Source organism: Semicossyphus pulcher, unplaced genomic scaffold, assembly GCF_022749685.1.
Source record: "Semicossyphus pulcher isolate SPU_LCO1_2020_fin unplaced genomic scaffold, fSemPul1.0.p SCAF_19, whole genome shotgun sequence".
In the NCBI taxonomy this organism is placed as follows: domain Eukaryota; kingdom Metazoa; phylum Chordata; class Actinopteri; order Labriformes; family Labridae; genus Semicossyphus; species Semicossyphus pulcher.
Window position 1 is genome coordinate 13,427,713 of NW_027211692.1, and position 25,143 is coordinate 13,452,855.

At 40.4% G+C, this 25,143-nt stretch overlaps 2 protein-coding genes across 2 annotated transcripts; both read left to right on the forward strand.

Annotated features, from left to right (window-relative positions):
* Positions 1 to 4,945: 4,945 nt before the first annotated feature.
* On the forward strand, positions 4,946 to 10,270 carry LOC138597425 (potassium channel subfamily K member 13). Its single transcript, XM_069669023.1, has 3 exons — positions 4,946 to 5,282; positions 9,628 to 10,170; positions 10,266 to 10,270. The coding sequence occupies exons 1-3, from the start codon at positions 4,946 to 4,948 to the stop codon at positions 10,268 to 10,270; spliced, it is 885 nt and encodes a 294-aa protein (XP_069525124.1).
* Positions 10,271 to 12,955: 2,685 nt separating this feature from the next.
* On the forward strand, positions 12,956 to 23,192 carry calm3a (calmodulin 3a (phosphorylase kinase, delta)). The gene is made up of 6 exons (XM_069667995.1): positions 12,956 to 13,249; positions 17,039 to 17,069; positions 17,512 to 17,655; positions 19,995 to 20,101; positions 20,598 to 20,733; positions 21,435 to 23,192. Exons 1-6 carry the CDS (start codon positions 13,247 to 13,249, stop codon positions 21,461 to 21,463), a joined length of 450 nt encoding a protein of 149 aa, XP_069524096.1. The 5' UTR covers positions 12,956 to 13,246; the 3' UTR covers positions 21,464 to 23,192.
* Positions 23,193 to 25,143: the final 1,951 nt, after the last annotated feature.

Sequence of the window (25,143 nt, forward strand, 5' to 3'; positions counted from 1 at the left end):
CCTCTGGCTGGGCCAGAGGTGGTGTAGACTGGGACGCCAAAGGAGAACCAGGAGGGGAATCCTCTGGCTGGGCCAAGGGAGATGTCGGTCGGGACGGTGATAGAAAACTAGGAGGGGAATCCTCCTGCTGGATCAGCGGGGGAGCAGGAGGGGAGCTCGGTAGTGGAGGTTCCAGGGCTCTGGGTGGGGAGATGGGTGAGGAGGACGCCAACCATGACGGCCGTGTCTCTTTCTGGTGCGCCCTCGTAAGCCAGTAAAAACGGCGAGGTGAATCCCAGTCCACGGAGACTGCGGGTCAGTTTGGCAAACCATGCTGTCCACAGAAAGCTCACATATTTCAGGAGAACAGGCAGGTAATGGAGGAGCGGGCTCTGGACAAGCAAGTGGTGGGCTTGAAGGCTGGAGGCTTTTAGAGTATATTGATGAGAGTGCTGCCACTCTTACAATACGAAGAGATTAAACAGGCTTCCCTCGGGGTGTCAATCCCGAGACTTTCCTGCTAGCGACGGAAAGTTCATTAATCTTCCGCCTGTGGCACTCACGGATCAACGGGACTGTGCTAGAGGGCCCTTAGCCCTCGAGGAATGATTGCCTTAAGATCCCATTTTTAATTAATGATAAATATTGAAAAACATCAATACAGATTTTTTTCTAAATTAAATTTTAATCTATGGCAATCAAAAAATTCATAAGATTTTTACTTTGAATCTGAATTTTAATCTCTAAGACTCTCTAGACTAATTTTAACTTTACCTCTATCAGATAATCAATAACAACGTATTACTTATATTATTAAGATATTAATGTTAACATCAATCTCGGTTAGTTTCTCTATCCTCTTGTCCGGTCCTGTGTCCGGCGTGCCGACACAGGAAGGGGGGAAGGCGGAGTAAGGCTTCCCTATGTGATTCACTTCCACTGGCTTCCGTAGGTCTCCCGACTCCCTGACAAACTTTTTGCAACTCACTTAGTTTTGTTGTCTAGTACTTAGCCCCTGTAGGAGTCTCTCTTTGTACCTCTCCAGGGTCACCAAGGGGAACTTCGAAACCTACAGTTATCTCTTCTCTCCGTCTAAAGAACCTGTAAGGGTCCCTATCCTCATAAAGCCTAACAGTTATAAGCTTTTAACCAGGCCCCAGCCCAGGGAGGGGCCCTGACTGATTCTCTGCCTGATGTGTGTGTGTTTGTATATCTGCCCTAAGGTCGTCAGTGGTGTAGCCGTAGTGTGGATGCGTTTGAGCTTACACTCTCGGGGGCTTCACAAGGATCTTTGAAGAAAACTCTTATGTGTGTCCTTGTGTGATCAACTCACACAGACAACCAGAATCTCCCTTAAAAGTTTTAAAGGGTCTTTATGAAGTCAGACTTGTCAACACCAATTTAGTCTCAAAAGAAAAAAAATCAAATAAAAGAGATTAACAGGGGGCTCTAAACTGAAGGTTTGAGTCTTGTGAGAAAAAACTGCAAGCAGCACAAAATGGCTGCTTTTATACTGCAAGGGAAAGTTCCTAACCATTCCATCCTCGTACAACATGCACGTGAACGGACCACTTTCTCCATGTAAAACTGTTGAACAGTCCGTTCATGCGTATCAAGAATGTGTCAGGACCGTGCACCTGCACTCTAGCTGGAAGGTCCCTGGGTCGAACAGGAGATTACACCCGCTCGCTCAAAGATAAAACATCCGCCATGGTAACAGATTGTTTAACACATTCCATAACACATTCCATGTCTGAGTCACAACTGACATGTTTCTGTGTGAGTTCCTGTGCAGCTACAGTTGCCTCCCCCACCCACACACCCACACCCACACCCACACCCACACCCACACACACACACACCCACACCCACACCCACACCCACACACACACACACACACTTTCTTACAGCAGTTAAAGAGGCTTTTTAACAAATCATAACAATATGTTGATTATAACAAATGCAAACTTATAAAAAAACATTTTATAACAAACCGAATAATATTGCCAGCACAAAATGCTTAAACCTTAAAAAAGTAAAAACCTATCTTTGTCTAATATCACACCAAGCAGATTATATGTTGTCAAGCAAATGTTATCATTTTAAAAAGTAATATTATGAGCAAACAATCTTTTAAGCTTATAAGGTAACTTCATCCTGTCAGTCTCTATAATTTGTTTTGAAATCAACTATTGATAAAGATTCAATAATCAAATTTTATAAGCCATCCCATTCTAAAGACGGCCTGTCCAAAGAACGTATGAAACAGAACACTATAATTGCGCAACTTCTCCTATTCATTCAACAATATCAAGTCATTTACCCACTCAGGTAAAAATGTCTTTAGCCAAGGCTTAGAATTCGCTTAGAGAGGGTTTCCTCCCTGTCCTCTCTACTACAGACATATTTAAAGTCATTCTTGATGCACATTAGGTTATGTGTAACCTCACGCAGTTCCACAAAAAATAAAGGGTCTGCTGGGTCCATGCTTGACTGGTTTATTCTGTCACGGTTTCGGTAAAATAAAAAGGTAAAGGACCCAGGTGCAGACAATGGTAAAGAGTTTAATTGAGTAAAAATGCAAAAACAAAATCTAAAATCCAACAAAAGACAAAAAAAAAGGGAAAACCAAAAGGCAGAGCAAAGACTTACTTCATAATCCAAGGGAAGAAACAACAGTAACACGAGGAGCCACGAGGAAACTAGGAGCAGGTAATACAAGGGTAGACGAACATTGGTTTCAGAAGACAAAGACAATGAACCAGCACAGAGACTAAGGCCCAATCCCAGGACTTTAATGGCGTTAGGCGTGCAGTGCGTGAGTCCGTGAGGGTTTGAGAACTGCATAAACATGAGGAATGGGACGCACTATCATGGCATCGCACGTTGCCTGGAAACCAGATGGGCCATTAAATCTAATACGTAAAAAAGCCGACCTGCAGCATGTATGTGTCTTTCTTACAGTGTTTACATATTTTAAGATAAGATAAGCTTTATTTAACAAACTATCAAAAGTCAGAAAGGCATTAATGTTAATCATTTGCGAATATTTAATTGTTGTCACTTACAGATATACGTAACACCGTCCATGTTCGCATTGTTTACATTTCTTATTATTATTTGGTCAAACTTTACTGAATCCTACTTCAATGTACGAACATTTATTTACATTTAGTGGGGGGCTGGACAATCACGTTTGTAGACGTCACCAAGTTCGCTATGAACCCTGGGTAAGTCCCTCAGGAAAGTCTGCAGATATGCGGACTCACGGAAAGTCCGTAATTTGGCGTTGTGAAGTCCGCACCAGAGCCCTCACACGCTCTGTGATCTGACAGTGGGACAGCCCTAAGCACTCACGCACTTACCGGGAACGAGTGTGGAGATTGGGACTGGGCCTAAATAAATTTAGGAGGTGAGGCTAATCAGTCACAGGTGAGACAATCAAGTCAGGGCACATAATCAAACAAGCGGGAAACACAAAGGCAGGAAGTGGACCAACACGAGAGATAAGGTGACAAAGTAAAACAGGAAATGATCTAACCAAAGAGACACAAATGAAATACTTCACTAAATGAGACTCAATTGTGACCAGAACATGGAATACACAATAAACACAAAACTAAACAATAAGAATACACGACAACAAGAGACAAGGTAACCAAGTAAAACAGGAAATAATATCTGAACCCCAAAACACAAATCAAAACCATAACTAAACTAGAATAACTGATTACAGAGAATTTAGTATCTTGCTATTAGTATTATGTATAGTATATGCTGTTAAAGGCGGCATTATTAACAGAATTCAACTGTATTCACCATAAATGGTAGATAGATTCCCACTTATTGCTGCTTTATATCTCTCATTAAGTAAACTTTAGTAAGCAAATCCAGATCATCTAGTACGTCTCTAAGTCTGCATCTACATTCCTCTCTGTTTTTAACAGATGTTAACATTCAAGTAGGGAACTGTGTGGGAGTAATAAATGACTTTCTGTAACTCAGACTGTCCGGGGAAAGGAAGGAGACACTTGCGTGTTCCTCTGTTTCAATCAAGCCTGGCAAACATACCAAATTGGACGCATTTCCATGCTGCAGACTGGAAAGTATAGGTCATTAAAAGGGCTCTTCTTGTAAAAGACTAAATACCGGACATGCTTAACAACATATTTGATTTGAGGGAATTAACAAAATACCAGACATGCCCTAATGGAGACGGCCAATAATAAGTAGTCATAACAGTCAACAAGTGGACCTGTATATGTTGTAGTTGTTGGCAAACAAATACCCTGACTTGTGTATGGATGGAATGTTTTAAAATGTGTTAGTAATAAACTTGCTCAAAATATGACCATAGACGTCTCTGTTCCAGTGACTGGCTCAGTTTTTTTGTAACCAGGTTTGAGGTTTTTATGCCCAAACACAGAAACAGGATGCTTAAAAAATATCTTAATTTCTTATGTCAGGTAAGCAATATGATAAATAACTCGACACAGTAATAGTAAGGATCAATATCTCCGAAAGGCCCTCTTGTAAAAGACACATAAAAGGGTGAGGGAGAGAAGAGTCCATACTGTGTGTTTGTGGCTCATAAAAAGTAGAGTAGAGATGGTTTATTGAGTCGGTGATAAGCAGCAGCCATACACAAATTATTGAAGCCTCTCTTAAGCCAGCTGCAGACTCAGAGGCAACAGTTATCAACACCGTTTTGGATGGGGAATCTGTTATTTCAAGTTCAGCTAATTCAAGACTTGCACTGAAAGAGAAATACATTGAAGAACAAGATAAAGACAGGGCGAGAGAAAAGCAAGCTGGACTAACATCCGTCGCTACTGTAGCTCCTGTAGACTGAAGGTGTCAGACATCTGTGTAAATATTATGAATGGTTTTGCAGCTGCTTAGCATATTGAATTGTTTTACAGCACACACAGAGCGGAAAATCAGCCTGCAGCTTATACAAGTGAGAATGAAGACAGGTTTCTCCTGCTGCTGCCCATCCCTGATCCCCAGCAGGGAAACCGCTCGTTTCTACCTGCTCTTCGTGCTCATCGCTCTTTACATGCTGGCTGGTGCTGCCGTTTTTTCTTCTTTGGAGCGACAAGCGGAGCTCCAGGCCCACCAGCTCTGGGAAAGGAGGCTAAAGGACTTCAGTCAGGACCACAACATTAGTGGTGAAGACCTGAGGTGTCTGTTAGGCCACTACGAGGAGGCGAGGACTGCGGGGATCCGGGCAGAACGGGGCAGAGCCCTATGGGACATTCCTGGAGCTTTCTATTTCGTGGGAACTGTAGTCTCCACCATTGGTGAGTCCATACTATCATTTGTTTAACCAAATACACTTTCTATCCATGATTTTGCATGGCATTATGGGTATTTTGGGGGGTTATTTTCTTCACATTACATACAGTATGTTGCTCTATTTTTAAATGATGAGCTTGTAAACTTACAACTAGTATTACTTCATTATCATACATTTACAGTTACATGTGATGAGAAACCTTTTTTATGTACAATAACACGCCTTTACCCAGTGTGAGGATCGATCATCATGATGAAATTTATTACACAGGACATGTGAAGCCAAACTCTACAGTCCATCTAAATCAATATTTTGCCTGACCCTATAGAGGACTGTGTCGCAGAGATAAAAACCTTCATCTCACGAAATCAATTTACAGCCCAACAACTGCATCCACTATCTTTAGGACCTTTCTGTCACTGTGGAAACTGAAGGACAGACGGCACTGCGCCTGGATCAATTTCCTTTTTAAAACAACTTCCGTATTTACCCTACCGACTGCCATCATTTCATGGTGTAACTATACCTCTGAGCTTTGTGACCCTGAAAGAACACTTCCTACTGACTGTATTGTTTCCTTAGAACAATCATTCGTCTTTTCATATTCTTCCTGATTGCGCCAACATGTTTATTCCCACGTTAATGTGCTGCCCTCCATTCCTTCCTTTCAGCATGCTGGTAAACTTCATACCTCATATCCTTTTAAAATGTAGGCCTAGTCTATTTCTACCATCGTTTATGGCCTTTGTGGCCGTACATAAATTCTCCTGGGAACCGTTACAGAAATCAAAGTGGACCACCAGCATGACACAGAACTGAACTTCACAACAATGTTGTATGAGTTTGTCCCATCCGGAGAGTTCTATTTTAATCTACATCCCCTGAGAGAGGATAGAGTGGGTGAACCCACAGGATCATTAAGGAGTATAGGTGTCTGTATGTGTGACACAGGAAAGGAAAAGATGAAGTGGATTATGACATAACAAAGAGCACTGTATGGCAACACAGCCAGTGACATCCAGAAATCTACAGCAATGAATTACTCAATCAGCCAACTTTTTTTATTATTGCGTGGTTGGCGCATCTGCTGAAATGGATGGAAGTCATGAGTCACATGGATTATAAGAGTTATGTATCCAGGATCCTCCCGATCCACCCTGTGCTTGTCAAACACATACCAAGGGAAGCGGCGCCTGCTGACTAAGCTGACCCTTTAACTTGCTTACTTTAACAGTCATTGTTTATTAGGGCCCGAGCACTGCACGCAGTGGCGAGGACCTCTTGGAATGCTCTATAGCGCCCCCTAGAATTTTACCAAAATTCAGCCCCTAAAGGAGGTTTCACCTACGGGCCTGAAATTCGGTAGGCATATGTATCATGTCCATACCTACAAAAAAGTCTCATATACATATGCCCATAACCCAACAGGAAGTCAGCCATTTTGCTTTGAATTTCAAAATAAAGCGTGTTTTTGTCGATTTCCAGTGGTAATACTTTAACGAACTCCTCCTAGGGACTTCCTCCCAGACTTTTCAAAGTCGGTCAGTGTATTGACAAGACATTGGAGATTAAAAGTTATCAAAAGCTTGAGTTTTTGAGAATGGGCGTGGCCTTGGCGGGGGGTCAAAGTCTGATGTTTGTTTGGCAAAATGCCAAAAATGTAAAATCACTGTAACTTTCATATATAGTCTTCTGCCTTTTTCATATTTCACGTGTATGACAAGAGTCCCAGCCTGAACACAATTACATGAAAATATTTCCCATCAGGCCTAGCGCCCGCTACTGGAAACAGGAAGTGACATATTTTACTCTACAAGCCCCTCCTCCAAGGTGGTAAAACATGTTAACCTCAAATTCATGTCAGGAAACTCTTAAGACCTTGATTAAGGTCTGTGACAAAACTTGGTCAGGTTACAACAGAGGGCGTGACCCTGGCGGCGCGGCGAATATAACCTTCGCCCTGATGCCTCGCCATGACATTTAGGCTGCGATAACTCGCCTGTACTTCATCCTGTCTGCACCAAATTTCACATGCTTGATCAGAGTCCCGCCCTGAACAGATCTACACGCTCCTTTCCTTACCAATCCTATAGCGCCACCCACTGGTGACAGCCTGTATCAACTCTCATATACATTGTCCAATCTCCACCAACAGTTTGATGAGGGTACCGCCCTGAACACATCTACATATACATTTTTCACTCATACTGATAGCGCCACCTACTGGGCAGAGCCTGTATCAACTCTCATATACATTGTCTGATTTGCTCCAAATTTCACAGGTTTGATGAGGGTACTGCCCTGAACACATCTACATAGACATTTTTCACTCATACTGATGGCGCCACCTACTGGGCAGAGCCTGTATCAACTCTCATATACATTGTCTGATTTGCTCCAAATTTCACAGGTTTCATGAGGGTACTGCCCTGAACACCTCTGCATATTCATTTTTCGCTCATAGTCACAGCGCCACCTACTGGTAAGAGCCAGTAGTAACTCTCATATACAATGTTCAATCAGCTTGAAATTTCCCATGTATGATTACAGTGTCGGACTGAACAGTTCTACATAATCATTTTTCGCTCATAGTCATAGCGCCACCTACTGGTAAGAGCCAGTACTAACTCTGACATAGATTGTCTGATCAGCTCCTTATTTCACATGCATGATAACAGTCTCGGCCTGCACAGGTCTGCATATGAATTTTTTTTCGCTCATACTCATAGCGCCACCTACTGGTAAGAGCCAGTACTACCTCTCACATACAATGTTATATCAGCTTCAAATTTCACATGCATGATTATAGTCTCGGCCTGAACAGATCTCCATAGGAATTTGGGTGATGCTGACAGCAGCCCCTACTGGTGGACAGCCTGTGGCTACAGCACATCCTGTGCTTCATGCACACCATGGGATGACGTTTTTCTCAAAGGCCATGCTTAGGGTGGGAAGCTGAAGTGCTTCTCTAATGTCGTACTGCTGTGGTTCACGTTTTAAGGCATGTAAACATGGAAGTCTGACAAATCATTGCACCATATTACAAGTTTAAACAACAAATTTCCCTTTGTGCCTTACTGATCACACTTTTCACATCCAACAATCATGTTATCTAGGTTGTGGTTGAATGCTTACTTTGGTGTTTGTCAGGGTTATATGAAAAAATAAGAAAGGCATAAATTTAACGCTGACAGTAATGTTTGTTTACAGTAATGTTAGCCAGAGCTAGCCTGAATGCTAACATTCCCTCTTGTCTCACTGTACCTATTAGGTTATCAACATGCTGTTAAAACTTAACTCCCAAAACCTCCAGATTTAAGAACTTGTCTTTTCTGTTGCTGGTCAATGGAGAAGCGGTGAAATGAGAACAATCTGTTTGATTTCCTACATTGACATGATTTGTAAACCTGGAGTTTACAGTAGTATGACTTACAACTCCTATGCATTTCTTGAGTTATACGTGCAGATCAAAGGTCTGCTTGGATCCATTCGGCAGAGGTGTAAATGGACAGCACTAATATAGCACATTTCTAGTCTTTGCGACCACTCAAAGCTGCTTTTACACTACATGTCACATTTACCCATTCACACACACATTAGACTAATGCCCGCTGATAATGAACACATTTTGCCATGGTTAACTCGCAGAACACGGGAATTGCTGATGGTCTACAGCCGGCTCGATCGGTTAGTTTGTTTGTGTTGTGGTGTCATGTTTTTGGTTAGTTCGGTTCTGAGCTAATGTGTGTTAAGACGTGTAACGAGGCAGCGGTAGACCAGTCAGTTCCGTTTTCTGGGAGGTAAAAATACTGTTTTGTTTAATGGAGTCTGGTGGCTTTGAAGAGAGCGAACAGAAACGGCTGTTTCTGGTGAAACAAAAAAACGTCCTTCCCTTTCATGATTCACTCACCATATGCGCCGGGCCCAGGTAGTTGCAGCTCTCCTTTTGATCTCCTTCATTTTGATATGATTGGCCTGGTTTTGATGTGATGCCAAAGTCAAATAACTGACTTTGAAAAATACTCCAAAAAGTACACGAAAAAGCTACTTAATTACAGTAATGTGAGTACTTGTAATTCGTCACTTCCACCTCTGACCCATGAAGACCCATGAAATGCGTATTCAGATGGGACCAGACCCAGCTCTGATTGACCACAATAAAATGTGGACCTGAACCAATATGGCGTCCTAGGTGACTCTTAGTGGCGACAGTCATAGTAGACCAGTAAAGACCTCTAGATCCTAGTTAGGTGAGTTGAGTGGAGTCAAGCTGTGCCATACAGTGGAAGAGTCTTTAGTCTTTGATTGTAATCACAGACGTGACCTTTAACCTCAAATGTTTCTCACAGGTTTTGGAGTGACGGCCCCATCCACTGTGACCGGGAAGGTCCTGCTTGTTTTCTACGGGTTGCTGGGCTGCTCTGCCACCATACTCTTTTTCAATCTCTTTTTGGAGAGAGTCGTAGCGTTGCTGAGCTTCCTGGTATGCTGGTGCCACAGAAGGAGAACTGGCGGTGACGGACTGGACGGCAGAGCCAGAGAGGCTAACAGAAATGAAGAATGGAAACCATCCGTGTACCAAGTCACACTCATCCTGTTCGTTGCTGTGCTGCTGGTTGCATGTGGAGCGGCCTCCCTTTACGCAGCCATGGAGGGCTGGACATACTTGGAGTCGCTCTACTTCTGCTTTGTTGCATTCAGCACAGTGGGTTTTGGTGACTTCGTCAGTGGCCAGAGAGAGTACCATGAGGACTCCCGGGTGTACCAGGTTGCAAACTGTCTGCTGATGCTCTTGGGAGTGTGCTGCACTTACTCCCTCTTTAACGCCATCTCTGTGATCATCAAGCAGGGGTTGAACTGGATACTAAGGACACTGGCCTGGATGTATAGTGGTATTCGCCCTTATAGACTGCAACTCAGACCACTTTTCAGACTCTGTTTCTCTGACTCTGATGCCCCTATATGTTACTGTGAAAATGATACCCAGCATAGACAGCAGGTGCAAGCAGTGTCCAGCTCAGGCGACAGCATGCTGTGGCGCTCCTGTGTTCCTAATTCTATTGGTAAATGCCTTTGCGATGAAGCTCAAGTGGAAACAGTGTGCAACAGAAACATAGAAAGAGGAACCTCTGTAAAACAAGAACAGGATACTTGTTGATATGAAAAGAATCAAATCTATGGTAGGCCAATGGCTTCTTGGCAGAGGTAAAATATTCCTGAAAATGTTAATCTAGTCTATTTCTGATGACTGAGTTTAAAGATGTGATATGCCTTACTCTGTGTTCTTCAAACGACTAGGTTCAGATTAAAATTAAAAGAATTTATTTAATTTCAAGAAATTTGGGTGCAAAGTAGAAATTTATAATGATGACAACAATGACAGCTTCAACTGCAAGTCAATCTCCTGAGGCAGGCGATAAAAACATGTAGAAATGCAGTTTTAGCCTCTGCTGTGTCTGTTGTTTAGCGCCCTGAGGGACAGCGATCAAACTCCAGTGGAAGTAAGTTAAGAATCAGTTCAGTCTTACTTAAAGAACCTTTATTACAAATGTCTGTATGTGAAGTCCCGTTTGCTTCATCTTATTTCCCTTTCTTACACATTCTATGCTTTGCTGCTACTGATGATGAAAGCCTCTGTTGTGCAATATCCTGTGTCAGTGCAACTGCGGTTTACCCTCGGAAAAGATGAGTGCATTCTTCCATCCACCCCCCTTAAAAGGAATTATCATGTATGATGCAACACTGAGGGTAGTTCATACTACAGTAATGCCTCCCTCTAGTGTTCTGTGACCTACATGAAAAAACTGGTCAGTATACTGAAATTGTATCCAGAGAGTTGAAAGGTGCAAAAAAAAAAAATATTTGGAGTTAAGTTAGAGAAGCTAAAATTTTGATTAACCTATAGATACACATAACTACTTTTTTTTATAACAAGGGCCAAGGTTTACTTTTCAACATTGGTGAAATGACGATTTGTAATTGGAATATATTTATAAATGTCAAGGAGGACACAAAATAATACTTCTTGCATGGGGTTCATATTCCAACAAGATTGAAACTGTAAGAGTTTATTGAAACTAATAAATATACAGACAGAAAGAGATTGAAGTTTATTGCAACTTCGCTTTCCTTGACTCCTGAGGTCATAATAAATTACCCAACAATTAGGTGTCCCTAAATTTGGGGATCTATTATATCTGTTACCAAGAAGAAAAGAAGAGTTAATCCAGAACTTTCCCTAATAAGACAGCATCCCACATAAAAAGGTGACATGCTTGATTCAATATTGACATTCCATCCAGACCATCATTTTTGTTGAGGTTGAAGATGAAATGCTAAAGGTGACATCAATTCAATGTTGAAACCGATGGTTGAAACTCCATCAGAGCCATCAGCTTGTTTAGGTTCAATATTCAAGGTAAAAAGCATTGAATCAATGTTGACAAGTCTTTGCCTTTTCAATGCTGAAATGACAGCATTGAATTGATATTGTTTTTGGTTATCTGAACCCTGTTCATTTTAAGACCACATGATCCTTCCCTATAGCATCTGTGACAGACCTCATTTGGCTTCTCCGCAATATCCCAGTACCGCATTCAGATTAACTAATACAATGTATTTAATTAAAAAAAGAGTCCTCTCCTTGTCCTCTAGTGACCATATGGTGCATTCAAATGCATTTGCAAACTTTTTTTTTTTTTTCGTAAAAGACGACAGAGAGTAGATGAAATAAACTAGTGGTAACTGAGGTATTTTGGAGGGAAACAAAAGTTCTTGGAATATTTTTCTAATTTATTATAATATTTAGCTCATTAAAGGAAATTGTTTTGCAGAGTTGAAGTTAGGTCTTATTTAGGCCTTTTAATGTTTACTTCATTAGGGAATTTAAATTAGCATTTCGCTTAATGAGAACTATGCTATCTAGCTAGCTAGCTTGTTATTGGCTCTGGTTTTAAAGGAGGACCTCTGCAGCTATGCCTGGGTTAAACATGGAGTTACCTGTGAAAAACCCTGTCACTGTTTTCTCTACTGTTAATGTTTTGAAATCCAGAACAGACTCACTTGAAGGAGAATTTCTCCTTATGATGCTCCTTGCCAAGGTAGGGTTGAGCAAATGTCAATCTCTGAACCAATGACTATGCTCTGATCTTCTGACAGCTAGGCCTACATAGCCTCTCCGCTTGGTTTAAAAATAAAGGACTTCCATCCGAGACTTTCTTTTCAGTGTGCTGCATTGTAAACACTTCAACTAGTAACTTAAGGAGCAAGAATGGAGTTGGAGTTGAGATAAGACATCTAAGAATGTGTTACAGACTACACTTGCATGAAGATATCTCTTTATAGAGATTAATAAAAAGACAAACCAAAGCAAGACATTCTGACAGTTTTATACCATACTTAAAGACAGAACTGAAACAAGAAGAAGAAGTAAGAAAAAAGAAGGTTAGCTTTAAAGATAAGCAAGACAGGAAGGGAATGGGACCTTAGGGATATTCTGGGAACATCAGGAGAGGACGCACAGAAAGGGTTTTATTTAATTATAATTATAATAAATCTTATTATTATTAATTAATTAATTTATCTGATGTAAAGTAATCATCAAACAAATTCCATGGTACATACTCCGGTACAGTAGATGGCGGTATGCACCTAAGAAGTAATGGTTGCAACCCGCCATTAAACCAAAAGAAGAAGAAGAAGAAGAAGAAGCAGAAGGAAAAAAGAAGAAGAAGACGAAGAAGAAGACTACGCTGCACCAGCGGAGGGATACAGAGTAGTCTATGCATAGCACGTCAAAGCCGGGTATCTAGTCAGAATACGGTCTCAATAGATTTTCCGAATTATATTTGAATAGAGTTTGATATTAATTTCAGTGTTTCAGTAGAGTAAATCTCTCCCAGGGAAAGTGAAGAGAAAACCTCACATTGGACGTTTTATAATCTTCGCGGAGCTTGAAAAGTCTACGGGATGGTGAGTTCAGGCTTGCTAACGTTAACGTGACTACCGTTAGCAATCCTAGCTAGTGTTACATCGTTACCATCGATAGCAATGTTTTGCAATGGTTTGAAATAAGAGCCTTTAGTAATCATTGTTGCATCAAAGCATATAATTCCCTGATATCTAACGTTAATTTCCCAACTTTAACCTCCATATGAGCTAGGGATAGCATTCTTATGTTTTACTGGCTTCAAAACTAGAAAATACTGTGGTTTACTGGCATGTAATGGTTTCTAAATCTCTGAGGTTTATCCGGCATCAATCACAATCTTGGTCAATGAGTTCCCATACAAATCAGAGAAGACCAATTTATCTATTATCATGCAACTGCGCAGCATACACGTCGTCATATGAGCGGAAACAGGCCGTCTCTGCTGTCATGTTATATTGGGTGATTAGCTCTAGTGTTTGTAAATGATGGGGTTATAATGCTCTTACTAAGGTTTGCACTCAGCAGCGTTTTATCGTTTCTTTTAGTCGAGAGTGGGCGTGGTGGTGAAGGGGCTGCTGTAAAAATAGACCTCCCAGATCTTGAAACCCATCTCGTTAATCTTGCGAGATTGATATCAAAACTCGAGCCAACGGTCATGTGAAACATTTTGACATCCTACCAACAAGTTGCTGCAACATGGGCACTACCTCATGCAGGCAACCCAGCTCGGTGTTTTGATTACAGTACAGTGTGACATGCGCAACAAGCGAATAATCACACTGCGATTACATAAGAACAGGGCTCACCATTAGCAACAATTGTTCGTCGTTTGTATGGAGATTGTTGCAACGTTTTGTACTACGTGTTCTCGCAATACTACAATGACAGCATCTATTCCGTTACGTATTGCGCCATAACGTTGCACCGCAACGTTGCACCGCATTGAACCAAACCATGCTTGGTGCAATGCACCCTCCAAAATGGGAGCTAAGTATTTTTTTTTTATAGCCCCCATTGTGGCATTAGTGTTCATGTCTTATCCTTTATCTTTTACTACTGCAGCTCATCGTATCGTCAAAGAACAGACACATGGTCTGTGATAAATACATTATTTTGCAAGTAAAGACGCTTGGATCCTGCATGCTACAGTATCATTTTCTGTCACATGCTAGCCAAACAGAAATCTGTATTCTGGCTGTATTATCAAAACCCAGCAGCCCCTGTAGTTTGTGTACTCAATATCAGAACATTTGGTATCATCTCTTGATGAATTTGAAAGGCATTAGTGCTGTTTTCCTGAGTGCTTTTCACAGCAGCCTTACAAATCCTTTAACACTCATCTGTGCTGTGCTCTGATCCACACACTGCTTGCTTCAGCACCAATGAAGTGGTTGTGGCAGTGGACAGAATGGATACTCCGCAGTCTGTCTTACTCTCTTCTTTTTTTACACCCCCCCGCCCCCCCCCCCCAAACCAACATGGTGACTCATTGAAATTGACTCGAAGAACACATGGCATTACCACCACCTCGAGCTACAGAAATGTTAGCTTTATTCTCTCCGGTTTTGCAAAGGGAAGAGGCTGTTTGAACATTTATTGTTTATCTGTGGTGTGAGCATACAAGGAACGTCATTATTCTTTATTGTTTGCTCCCCAGCTATGTGAGTTTAAATGCTTTATTGCAGCTTTTACTTAATTTTATTACTATCCAAAGTACTCTCTGTGTCATCATCCCTTAGCTGCCATCTGTTATATTGTAAGTTTTATTTTATGCCAGTTCTTGTTATATCTGAATGCCAGTTGTGTTAGAGTCATCTTAAAATCACTTACAGACATTATGAGAGACTGTACACGGACTTTAAGCAGCAATCAACAGTTGTCACAGGGGTAAGTCCAGGATAATAAGCAGTGTCACATCTGCTCATGAAAAAAGACACAAAGAGGTGGTTAGCTGCGGTGATACTCGGTGTGCTACATTGGCGACCCTGTTCGTGTCTCACTAATTATAGCAGGCATGTGTATTTCGGGCTGTGGAGTATTTATACCCGTCCCTCATCACACTTTCTGAGCCTGAAGTGGGCATGTTGACTGACTTAGACAGGCCCGGTGAGACCTCATGAGGTTGGCAGAATTACGTCTCGACTGAAGTTTGAAAGGAATTTATGTCTGAATTTAAATTTACTTGCATCGCAACAAGTCTTACATTTAAAATTAAATAGAATAAAAGAAGCAACATGTTTATCAGCTTTACTAGGAGATGTCTGATAAAGTCCCAGCCTGTTTTGAATCAGTTTGCTTAGAGTGCATTTGCATTGGCACTGATCTGTGCAGGTTTGTTTTACAAGGTGGAGTCTGCTACAGGTGCTCCTCATTAAGCCTACCCTCAGCTTTCATCACCTGAAATGTGCTGAAGATTTTAAAGTCACATGCGTCAAAAAAAAAAAAAGCTTTGCTTGAAAACACTCTGCTTCTTTAGGCAACGAAAGGTGACTGTTGAAAGTGTGTGTCCCTCCTCACATAGAACAGCATCTGTGAGCAACATTAGTTTTGTCATGATGATGTTTGATTGCAACATTAAGGGAGAAAATTAGTGCTGTAGCTTTATCCATTAAGTGAAGCTATTTATGTGGGATTAAACTTCTAATCATGACACAACAGGCCACTGAAAACAGAAGTATGAAGAGACGAACACTACCTCTACCACTAGTATCAAGGTTATTGTGAAACCCAGGCCTTAAACACACTCGTGTCACCTCTTGTTTCAGGGCTTTATGGTTTTTAAAAGGAGTATTTTATTTAAGGTAACTGTGCTGACAATTGTCAGTTAAAGTTTGGTAATGTGAAGTCATTGTTGGTAACTAATAAAAAGGTCAGTCGGTCACGGTTGTCTTTTGTTTCAGCAGCAGCAGTCACAGACGCTATCAATGAAAGAATCAAAATGTGTTTTTACACTTTTTATTTTAAGATATAGAGATATTTTTACGGTTGGTGTACTTTTGAGGGCAATGGTCTAAAATAGTGGCTCCAAACCTGGGGTCCGTGCCCCCCTCGGGGAGGCGCCAAAGATCGTTGGGGGTGCATGAGGCTTTGTCTGCACAGAGAGAGATTGTCAAGATTAGATGCACATGTTAAATAAAATAATTAAAAAAACACTTACTTGATAATCAAAAGTCTGTTCAACTATTTAAAAAAATAAATTCATCCATACATACACACATGTATGCACACATATTTTTTTATATGCATACATGCATGCAGAAATGCCTACATCCACATCACATCAGAATCAGCTTTATTGACCAAGTATGTTGGCACATACAAGGAATTTAACTCTGGGTTTTTCTGTGCTCTCAATGTACAGACACACATACTAAACTTAAAAACAAGGACAGGTTGGACAAGGTAACACAGACACTTAGATACTGGTCTAAAAGGTTTATGTAGCCTGTACTGAAAAAAAGAGTTGCTGCTCCTTTACACACGAGCACAAACGTAATTGTATTTCATTACACTTTGGTGTGCTTTTATTGATAAGAGAGTGATATTTATTGATATATTTTTTCCCTGTATAATGTTCCCTTCCCTCATGGACTTCACTCTATTTATTTTCATCAACAACCTCAATGAAAAAAGGTCTGAATGTGCTTCTTAAGCATCAGTAGATGTGTATAACTTTGAGACTGCCCATCATCATCATGTTAATTAAACTGGCATTGTACACAGAACTAAATATATTCTGTGATCCAATAAATATCATTGGCTGAAATGCCAAAAACAATATTTCTATGATGGACTTTCAGTGTTTCATAATTGTCTTATTCTTTTAACAGGCTGATCAGCTGACTGAGGAGCAGATTGCTGGTGAGTGCAACCTTGTTGATTTGTCACCACCAAACCAAAGACACTAAGGTGTGTAAGCAGAGGACCCACTGGTTGCTATGAGATGCTAATTCAGTCTGGTCCTGTTCCTGCTACTGATCATGGTCTTATCCTACTTACTAGTTAATTACATTACATGCATAGAGATGATTATGATGCAACTAAAATGAAAACCAACAGTCCCAGAATAAAACCTCACAAGAAAAGCTCAAATATACACATGTCATTTTGTGTCTCGATCAGGTTAAGCTGCTGTAAAGATCATCAGTCCACAGTCCCAAATGGTTGTCTCATTAGTAGCATTAAATTAGTCATGCACAGACACTGTTGTTTCTTTCTTCTTTTTTTTAATACTTCAAATAGTTAAAGGCAGATCTCTTTATCAAAAACTGCCATGCTTACAGTGTTATTTGTAAATGTGCAGAGTTCAAGGAGGCGTTCTCGCTGTTTGACAAGGACGGTGATGGTACGATCACTACCAAGGAGCTCGGGACGGTGATGCGCTCTCTGGGACAGAACCCCACTGAGGCGGAGCTGCAGGATATGATCAATGAGGTGGATGCTGATGGTGAGGATGGAACTTTACTTGTAGACAATTTTTTAGGGTGCTCTTCATGTCAGACATGAGTTTTGTAATTAATATAAATGTGAGGTCTTTACTCACGCGTTTCATCCATAAAATAGGATCCAGTTTCACCATAACAAGCCCAGAAATTTTCTTCTAAACTTTAACCAGGCCCTTTATGGATGTCGGGTAATGACAATGCTCTGGCACAAGCTTGGAGGAAACTGGGCAAGCGGCGAGGAAAATCCACATAGTCAGGGAAATGACAAAAAGCACTAGAGAGGCGCTTTAAGTCCTCCATGGATTGATTTTCAAAATGTTCTTTGTGTGTGTGAAATTACGAGGCAACAAAAGTTACAATTATTCTAACCCCTCTTTGTTTGTTTGAATGTGAAAAATGTGCAAAATCTCCCCTAAAAAAACTTCTCTGTAGAATTTTCCAATTAGTGCTTCAGTACAGCCGACTACTTCTGAGGTATCTGTTTAGCAAACACCGACAGAATAATCCCGAGGGAAGTTAATGGACCAAGCTTTTAGAGGGCCGAAGCCCCGTACTTCAGACCAAGATTCTGCTGAGTCATCCAGCTCCTGATTAATTTAGAGGAAAGAGCAACACTGAAATTGCAGTGGGATAGGAACCCATGCCACCGTTCTTACACAGAAGTTGGCTATTTAACTCTTTCCAATATCAAACAAAGCAAACTGACTCACTTGCACCAGTGGTGATTCTTTAAATACTGAGTACTCCTCTTGCATGCACCCTTTCTGTGGCGCTCTCTTGTCACAACAAGGAGGCTCTGATCCCGTCAGAGGTAGTGGTCAGATCGTGTACACACTGGAGGTATATACATTACTATATAGCTATATATCTGTAAAATTTGTGTCACTATTGATTATTGCAAGAGCAAATAGTTGCTGGGACAGAACCCCACTGAGGCGGAGCTGCAGGATATGATCAATGAGGTGGATGCTGATGGTGAGGATGGAACTTTACTTGTAGACAATTTTTTAGGGTGCTCTTCATGTCAGACATGAGTTTTGTAATTAATATAAATGTGAGGTCTTTACTCACGCGTTTCATCCATAAAATAGGATCCAGTTTCACCATAACAAGCCCAGAAATTTTCTTCTAAACTTTAACCAGGCCCTTTATGGACGTCGGGTAATGACAATGCTCTGGCACAAGCTTGGAGGAAACTGGGCAAGCGGCGAGGAAAATCCACATAGTCAGGGAAATGACAAAAAGCACTAGAGAGGCGCTTTAAGTCCTCCATGGATTGATTTTCAAAATGTTCTTTGTGTGTGTGAAATTACGAGGCAACAAAAGTTACAATTATTCTAACCCCTCTTTGTTTGTTTGAATGTGAAAAATGTGCAAAATCTCCCCTAAAAAAACTTCTCTGTCGAATTTTCCAATTAGTGCTTCAGTACAGCCGACTACTTCTGAGGTATCTGTTTAGCAAACACCGACAGAATAATCCCGAGGGAAGTTAATGGACCAAGCTTTTAGAGGGCCGAAGCCCCGTACTTCAGACCAAGATTCTGCTGAGTCATCCAGCTCCTGATTAATTTAGAGGAAAGAGCAACACTGAAATTGCAGTGGGATAGGAACCCATGCCACCGTTCTTACACAGAAGTTGGCTATTTAACTCTTTCCAATATCAAACAAAGCAAACTGACTCACTTGCACCAGTGGTGATTCTTTAAATACTGAGTACTCCTCTTGCATGCACCCTTTCTGTGGCGCTCTCTTGTCACAACAAGGAGGCTCTGATCCCGTCAGAGGTAGTGGTCAGATCGTGTACACACTGGAGGTATATACATTACTATATAGCTATATATCTGTAAAATTTGTGTCACTATTGATTATTGCAAGAGCAAATAGTTGCTGGGACAGAACCCCACTGAGGCGGAGCTGCAGGATATGATCAATGAGGTGGATGCTGATGGTGAGGATGGAACTTTACTTGTAGACAATTTTTTAGGGTGCTCTTCATGTCAGACATGAGTTTTGTAATTAATATAAATGTGAGGTCTTTACTCACGCGTTTCATCCATAAAATAGGATCCAGTTTCACCATAACAAGCCCAGAAATTTTCTTCTAAACTTTAACCAGGCCCTTTATGGACGTCGGGTAATGACAATGCTCTGGCACAAGCTTGGAGGAAACTGGGCAAGCGGCGAGGAAAATCCACATAGTCAGGGAAATGACAAAAAGCACTAGAGAGGCGCTTTAAGTCCTCCATGGATTGATTTTCAAAATGTTCTTTGTGTGTGTGAAATTACGAGGCAACAAAAGTTACAATTATTCTAACCCCTCTTTGTTTGTTTGAATGTGCAGGTAATGGTACGATTGACTTTCCCGAGTTTCTGACCATGATGGCCAGGAAGATGAAAGATACAGACAGCGAGGAGGAGATCAGAGAAGCCTTCAGAGTGTTTGACAAGGTGCGTCAGGACTGAGTGGGCTGAAAATGCAGGAAATAATATACGTTTCAGGATATTCACAGCAAACTTTGATATTGTTTTTCTCTCCTATTCTTTTCTATGCTTTTCTAATACTATAATGTAAAATTTCATTATGTTATTGCCTGTTTGTTTGGAGCATAATATTTAGCTGTCACACAAGATCACCATTATATTTTACTTTGACTGACAATTAAAAGGCTTTTTGTTGTTGTCGCTTCGCTAGCGATATCATTTCTAGCATGCTAACGTGCATATGTTTAGCATTTAGCTGCAAGTACAGGTAACGCTAAAGAAGTACATTTCTTTTAAATATATGTAACTGAATGCACACAGGTGAAGAGAACAGTAAACTCTTTATTATTGGCACTGACTAAGGGCAAAGATTACCAGCAATAACAGTTGTAGCTTTCCTAGGTTTCAGTTTTGTGTTCAGCTGTAGCTTCATTTACAATAGCTCTTCTGTTGCCACCTGCAGGACGGTAACGGCTACATCAGTGCGGCAGAGCTACGGCACGTCATGACCAACTTAGGCGAGAAGCTCACCGATGAGGAGGTGGATGAAATGATCCGCGAGGCTGACATCGATGGCGACGGCCAAGTCAACTATGAGGGTGAGATGTTCTTTTTGTTTAACTCCTTTTAGCTGTGTTTTATTTAGTTTACAGATGATAAAATGAACAGTGATGCAATAAAATAATAAGTAACATTCCTTGTTACATTTCATAGACAGAAACCAGGAAACTTTTCAATAGCAACGTAACCTTTAATAAAAGGCTTTCACATGATTGAGCAGTTTCTTGCTGCCAAAACTTAAGCATCTGCACCCGTCATGTAACCCAATTAAAAAAAGGACCTCCCGCAGGCGGCCGTGGGAGATCGTCGTTTGCATAATCCAGTTAAAATGAGTCTAAAATAAAAACCATAAAAGGCTTCCATCTTTGATTTCATCACTTTGTGTGTTCGCTGATGAAGTCATCACGTACCGTGGTGACAAGATGTAGGCGGCTGGAAATCATTGTGTGCGTAGTTCTTTTGAAATTGATCTGACATTTACCGTAACAGCTGGAGTATAACTTGCATAACCTTTGGTTTAAGCTGATTTTGGAGATGGAAGAAGAAGCATTTAGGCACTGTATGTATATTGCAGACGGGACTATCGATTCCACAATGTTGTTATTGTTTATTGACTTGTGTTGTATTTTTATTTTATATTACTGATTGAAAATACTCCAAGAAATGACATCACATTAAGTCAGAATACAAATGTAGGCACTGGTGGAGGGTTAAGCTCTGTTTTCTGTTCTTTTCACAGAGTTCGTCCAGATGATGACCGCCAAGTGAAGAGAACACTGACGTTTCTCTCAGCGTTGCTTGTCCTCCTAAGATCACTGTCTTTAAGAACCAAAAAAAAGGAACAAATATCAGATGAAAAACCAAAATCTCCCCTAAAAAAACTTCTCTGTAGAATTTTCCAATTAGTGCTTCAGTACAGCCGACTACTTCTGAGGTATCTGTTTAGCAAACACCGACAGAATAATCCCGAGGGAAGTTAATGGACCAAGCTTTTAGAGGGCCGAAGCCCCGTACTTCAGACCAAGATTCTGCTGAGTCATCCAGCTCCTGATTAATTTAGAGGAAAGAGCAACACTGAAATTGCAGTGGGATAGGAACCCATGCCACCGTTCTTACACAGAAGTTGGCTATTTAACTCTTTCCAATATCAAACAAAGCAAACTGACTCACTTGCACCAGTGGTGATTCTTTAAATACTGAGTACTCCTCTTGCATGCACCCTTTCTGTGGCGCTCTCTTGTCACAACAAGGAGGCTCTGATCCCGTCAGAGGTAGTGGTCAGATCGTGTACACACTGGAGGTATATACATTACTATATAGCTATATATCTGTAAAATTTGTGTCACTATTGATTATCGCAAGAGCAAATAGTTGCCATGTAGGGTGTTCATTGGTGCTCTGTTGGAGACGAGCATTCTTATACCTTAAAGAGCTCAGACGAGAACGAGAGACTGAAAATTGCCGATGGTTTCTTCCCTCTCGGGGGTGTTGTATCGTCTTGTTTTGAGTGGCGGGCGTTACGTTGCCCGCAGCACTGATTGGAGACGGCAGTATGTTGCATTGCTTCGGGATGATGGTTGTGAAAACACACTTAAGGACTGCAGTCGATACCTTTTTGTTCTTCAAACAGATATCCTGATGATACAATATTGATGTAATGCTTTATAAACGTGTTCTCAAATATTAATGTATTGATGACAAACTTTGGTCACAAAATATATCTAAATATATATATATATATATTAGAGTGTCGTAAAGTTTGCATTGCCTATTGTTGTAGTAAATGACCTGTGACATGTTTTCTCTTCGGTTTTGAAATGTGCCATAATACTCTTAAACGCCTCAACCTTCTTGCAAGACTCGTAGTTCCTTAGAATATTATAACTCTACTTAATATAATAACATATAAAAGTACATGCAGTTGAACATATTTGCACTTTGGTATAAACCACGTGGATATTTAAAAAAAAGGTTTTGTTCTAAAAAGCAGAAAAAGAAACCAAACGTCACTGTCGCTGCTGCTATGACAACTCATCTGTTCCACTCATGTGTCGTCCTTGTTGGTGTCTTCTCTTTCGATTTGTAGTCCGGTGATTCAAACTTAAACCTGCTTGCTGTTTTACTGATCAGATAAATATACTGTATATTCACACACACATATACTTGTAGTGGAGGTGATGTGTTTCATTTGGGCTATTAGAACGGGACTTTCAGATAGGGGTTAAACGGGGGTGTAGCAAAGGATTCAGCTCTAGTTGCGAGGTTGGTGTCGGTGTGAGGTTTTTTTAAACCTGAATTTAAGACGCAGGTTAGCTGAGGTATCACATGATTTCCTCACAGCATGAAACTTACTGGTCTGTTTGAGGCGCTTTAATTGGTAACCTTTGATTCAGATGAAGGGAAGTAAATGGTAAATGGACTGTTAACTTCTGAAGGTGTCTCAAAAATGTAAAGATGTGATATATTTTCCATAAATCAATAAATTGACTGAGCTTTATTTCACCTGAACTTCATTGTCATGTTTAATCTAACAGAACTCTCGAGCACACATCCTCCTCTTTCTATCGGGTTTCAATCCAACGACATTTACAGATGCCACTTTCAATATTGCACCGTGTCCCTTCCCCGCCCCCATGCCAGAAAGTAGCTCTAATCCCAGACAGTCTCAGATTGGGTCGGAGCAGGTCACCCTAGCCCTTCACGAGAGAAACCATCCCAGGCACAGGCTATATTTAGTGCCTCATGAGATCGCTTCAGAAGCCTGTGATAATCCGGGTCAGCAAGGGTCGTGACCTCTCACCCCCACGCTCTAAATGCTAACTAACTGGCAAGTTCAAGAGCCAGTGGGGCGGGGTATCTGGGGCAGGCGGATTTGAATGTGATTGGACAAGTGACATGCGAATCGTGTGGTTAGGTAGATGAGGTTAATAAACAGGAAATGGAAGCAGCACACTCAGCAGGACGATAGGAACTGTAGCTTCACAGGCACGGGGAGGTGTGATTATCTCTCTGGTTGTGTAACCGAAGGCTGGAGAAGTTCACTGGTGCAGCTCCCACTGTGTTGTGCAATAATTCTCACAGGGAGAGATGAGGATTATAGATTTATTCTGTGCTACTTTTATAATTCAAAGTTTGAGTATTTTTAACTACGAAGTTTATTTTGCTGCAATAGATCTCTTCAGAATTTAATGTCAAAAATATGTGAATAAAATATGATTTAAGATAGAATAAGATCATTCTTTATTAATCTCCAGAGGGGAAATGTGGTTGTTGCAACAGCACAAAGGCGAAGTAGCAGAAGGTAAATACAAATAGAAATAAGACTAAAATAAAATAACGGGTATATACAACTGGTATACTAAAGTGACATGTATGGGTAATAGCAGCTACATTTAGCAGTATGAAATAGTACACTGTGAATAAGGTGCAGTATATAAAGTGTCAAATAAATACAGTGTGTATATAATGTAGTATGACAAGGGATATTAAGTCAAAAGTATACTTAATATAAAGGTAAAATTGCAATAATATAGTATAATAGTATAATATAATATACAGTATGTGGTATCAATAATAATGTATAACAGTGTAATAAAGTGTAGTACAGTACAGTATATGAACACATACGTATAGAATAAGATAATATAATACTATATAAAATACTATATAACAGTAACTAGTAATAATGATAATATAATATAGTGCAGTATAATATGGAGGTAAGTACAGTCTAGTATATGAACATATAACAGTATATAGCAAGAATTTAAGTATATACAGATTAATATACCCAAGAGTATTTAAAGCCAATAAAATTGTGACCAACTCATTCAAATAATGCACTGCTTAAATGTTAATGCATCAATAATGATCAAAGTAATTTAAGAATAACAACAACAATAACAAGAATAGCATTCTGCATAAGAAGGGCTTTTACTTTGGTCCATTTAGTTGCAAATACTTCTGTGCTTTTACTTTGAAAAGTTATGAATGCAGAATTTACAGTGGCAATTGAATTACCTGCAGTGTGGCATTGCTTCTTTAAATTTAATGAAGCATGGTTTATTTTATTATTATTATTGTTCCTATTACAAATGTAGTCATGTGTCCTATTAGCAGGATTTCACTGTTTAAATTGTTCTAATTTCACCTGCCATTGTGTGGCTTAAAACAAACACTTTTTTATTTGTGCAAATGTTCTATGTGTAAAATCACATTTTGTAACGATAGGTGGCAGAAATTGACTTAAAAAACAGTATTTCTGTCTGAAATATAGTCAAGTAAAAGTAGCAGCATCAAATTAAAACACTTAAGTTGAGTTCAAGTACCTCAGTAGTGTACTTTATTTAATGTTCTTTCAAACCATCATTGGCCACAGAATATTTGTTTGTACCACACTTACATCTCTAATAGTAGCTTTGAAATATTACACTAAGAGTTCAGTCAAC

Bases quoted from the DNA above. Each gene is read 5' to 3' on its own strand.
- LOC138597425 (XM_069669023.1), top strand. From the start codon at position 4,946: ATGAAGACAGGTTTCTCCTGCTGCTGCCCATCCCTGATCCCCAGCAGG. The intron at 5,283-9,627 runs GTGAGTCCATAC...TGTTTCTCACAG, and splicing joins AACTGTAGTCTCCACCATTG to GTTTTGGAGTGACGGCCCCA.
- calm3a (XM_069667995.1), top strand. The intron at 17,656-19,994 runs GTGAGGATGGAA...TTGAATGTGCAG, and splicing joins CAATGAGGTGGATGCTGATG to GTAATGGTACGATTGACTTT. The intron at 20,734-21,434 runs GTGAGATGTTCT...TTCTTTTCACAG, and splicing joins CGGCCAAGTCAACTATGAGG to AGTTCGTCCAGATGATGACC.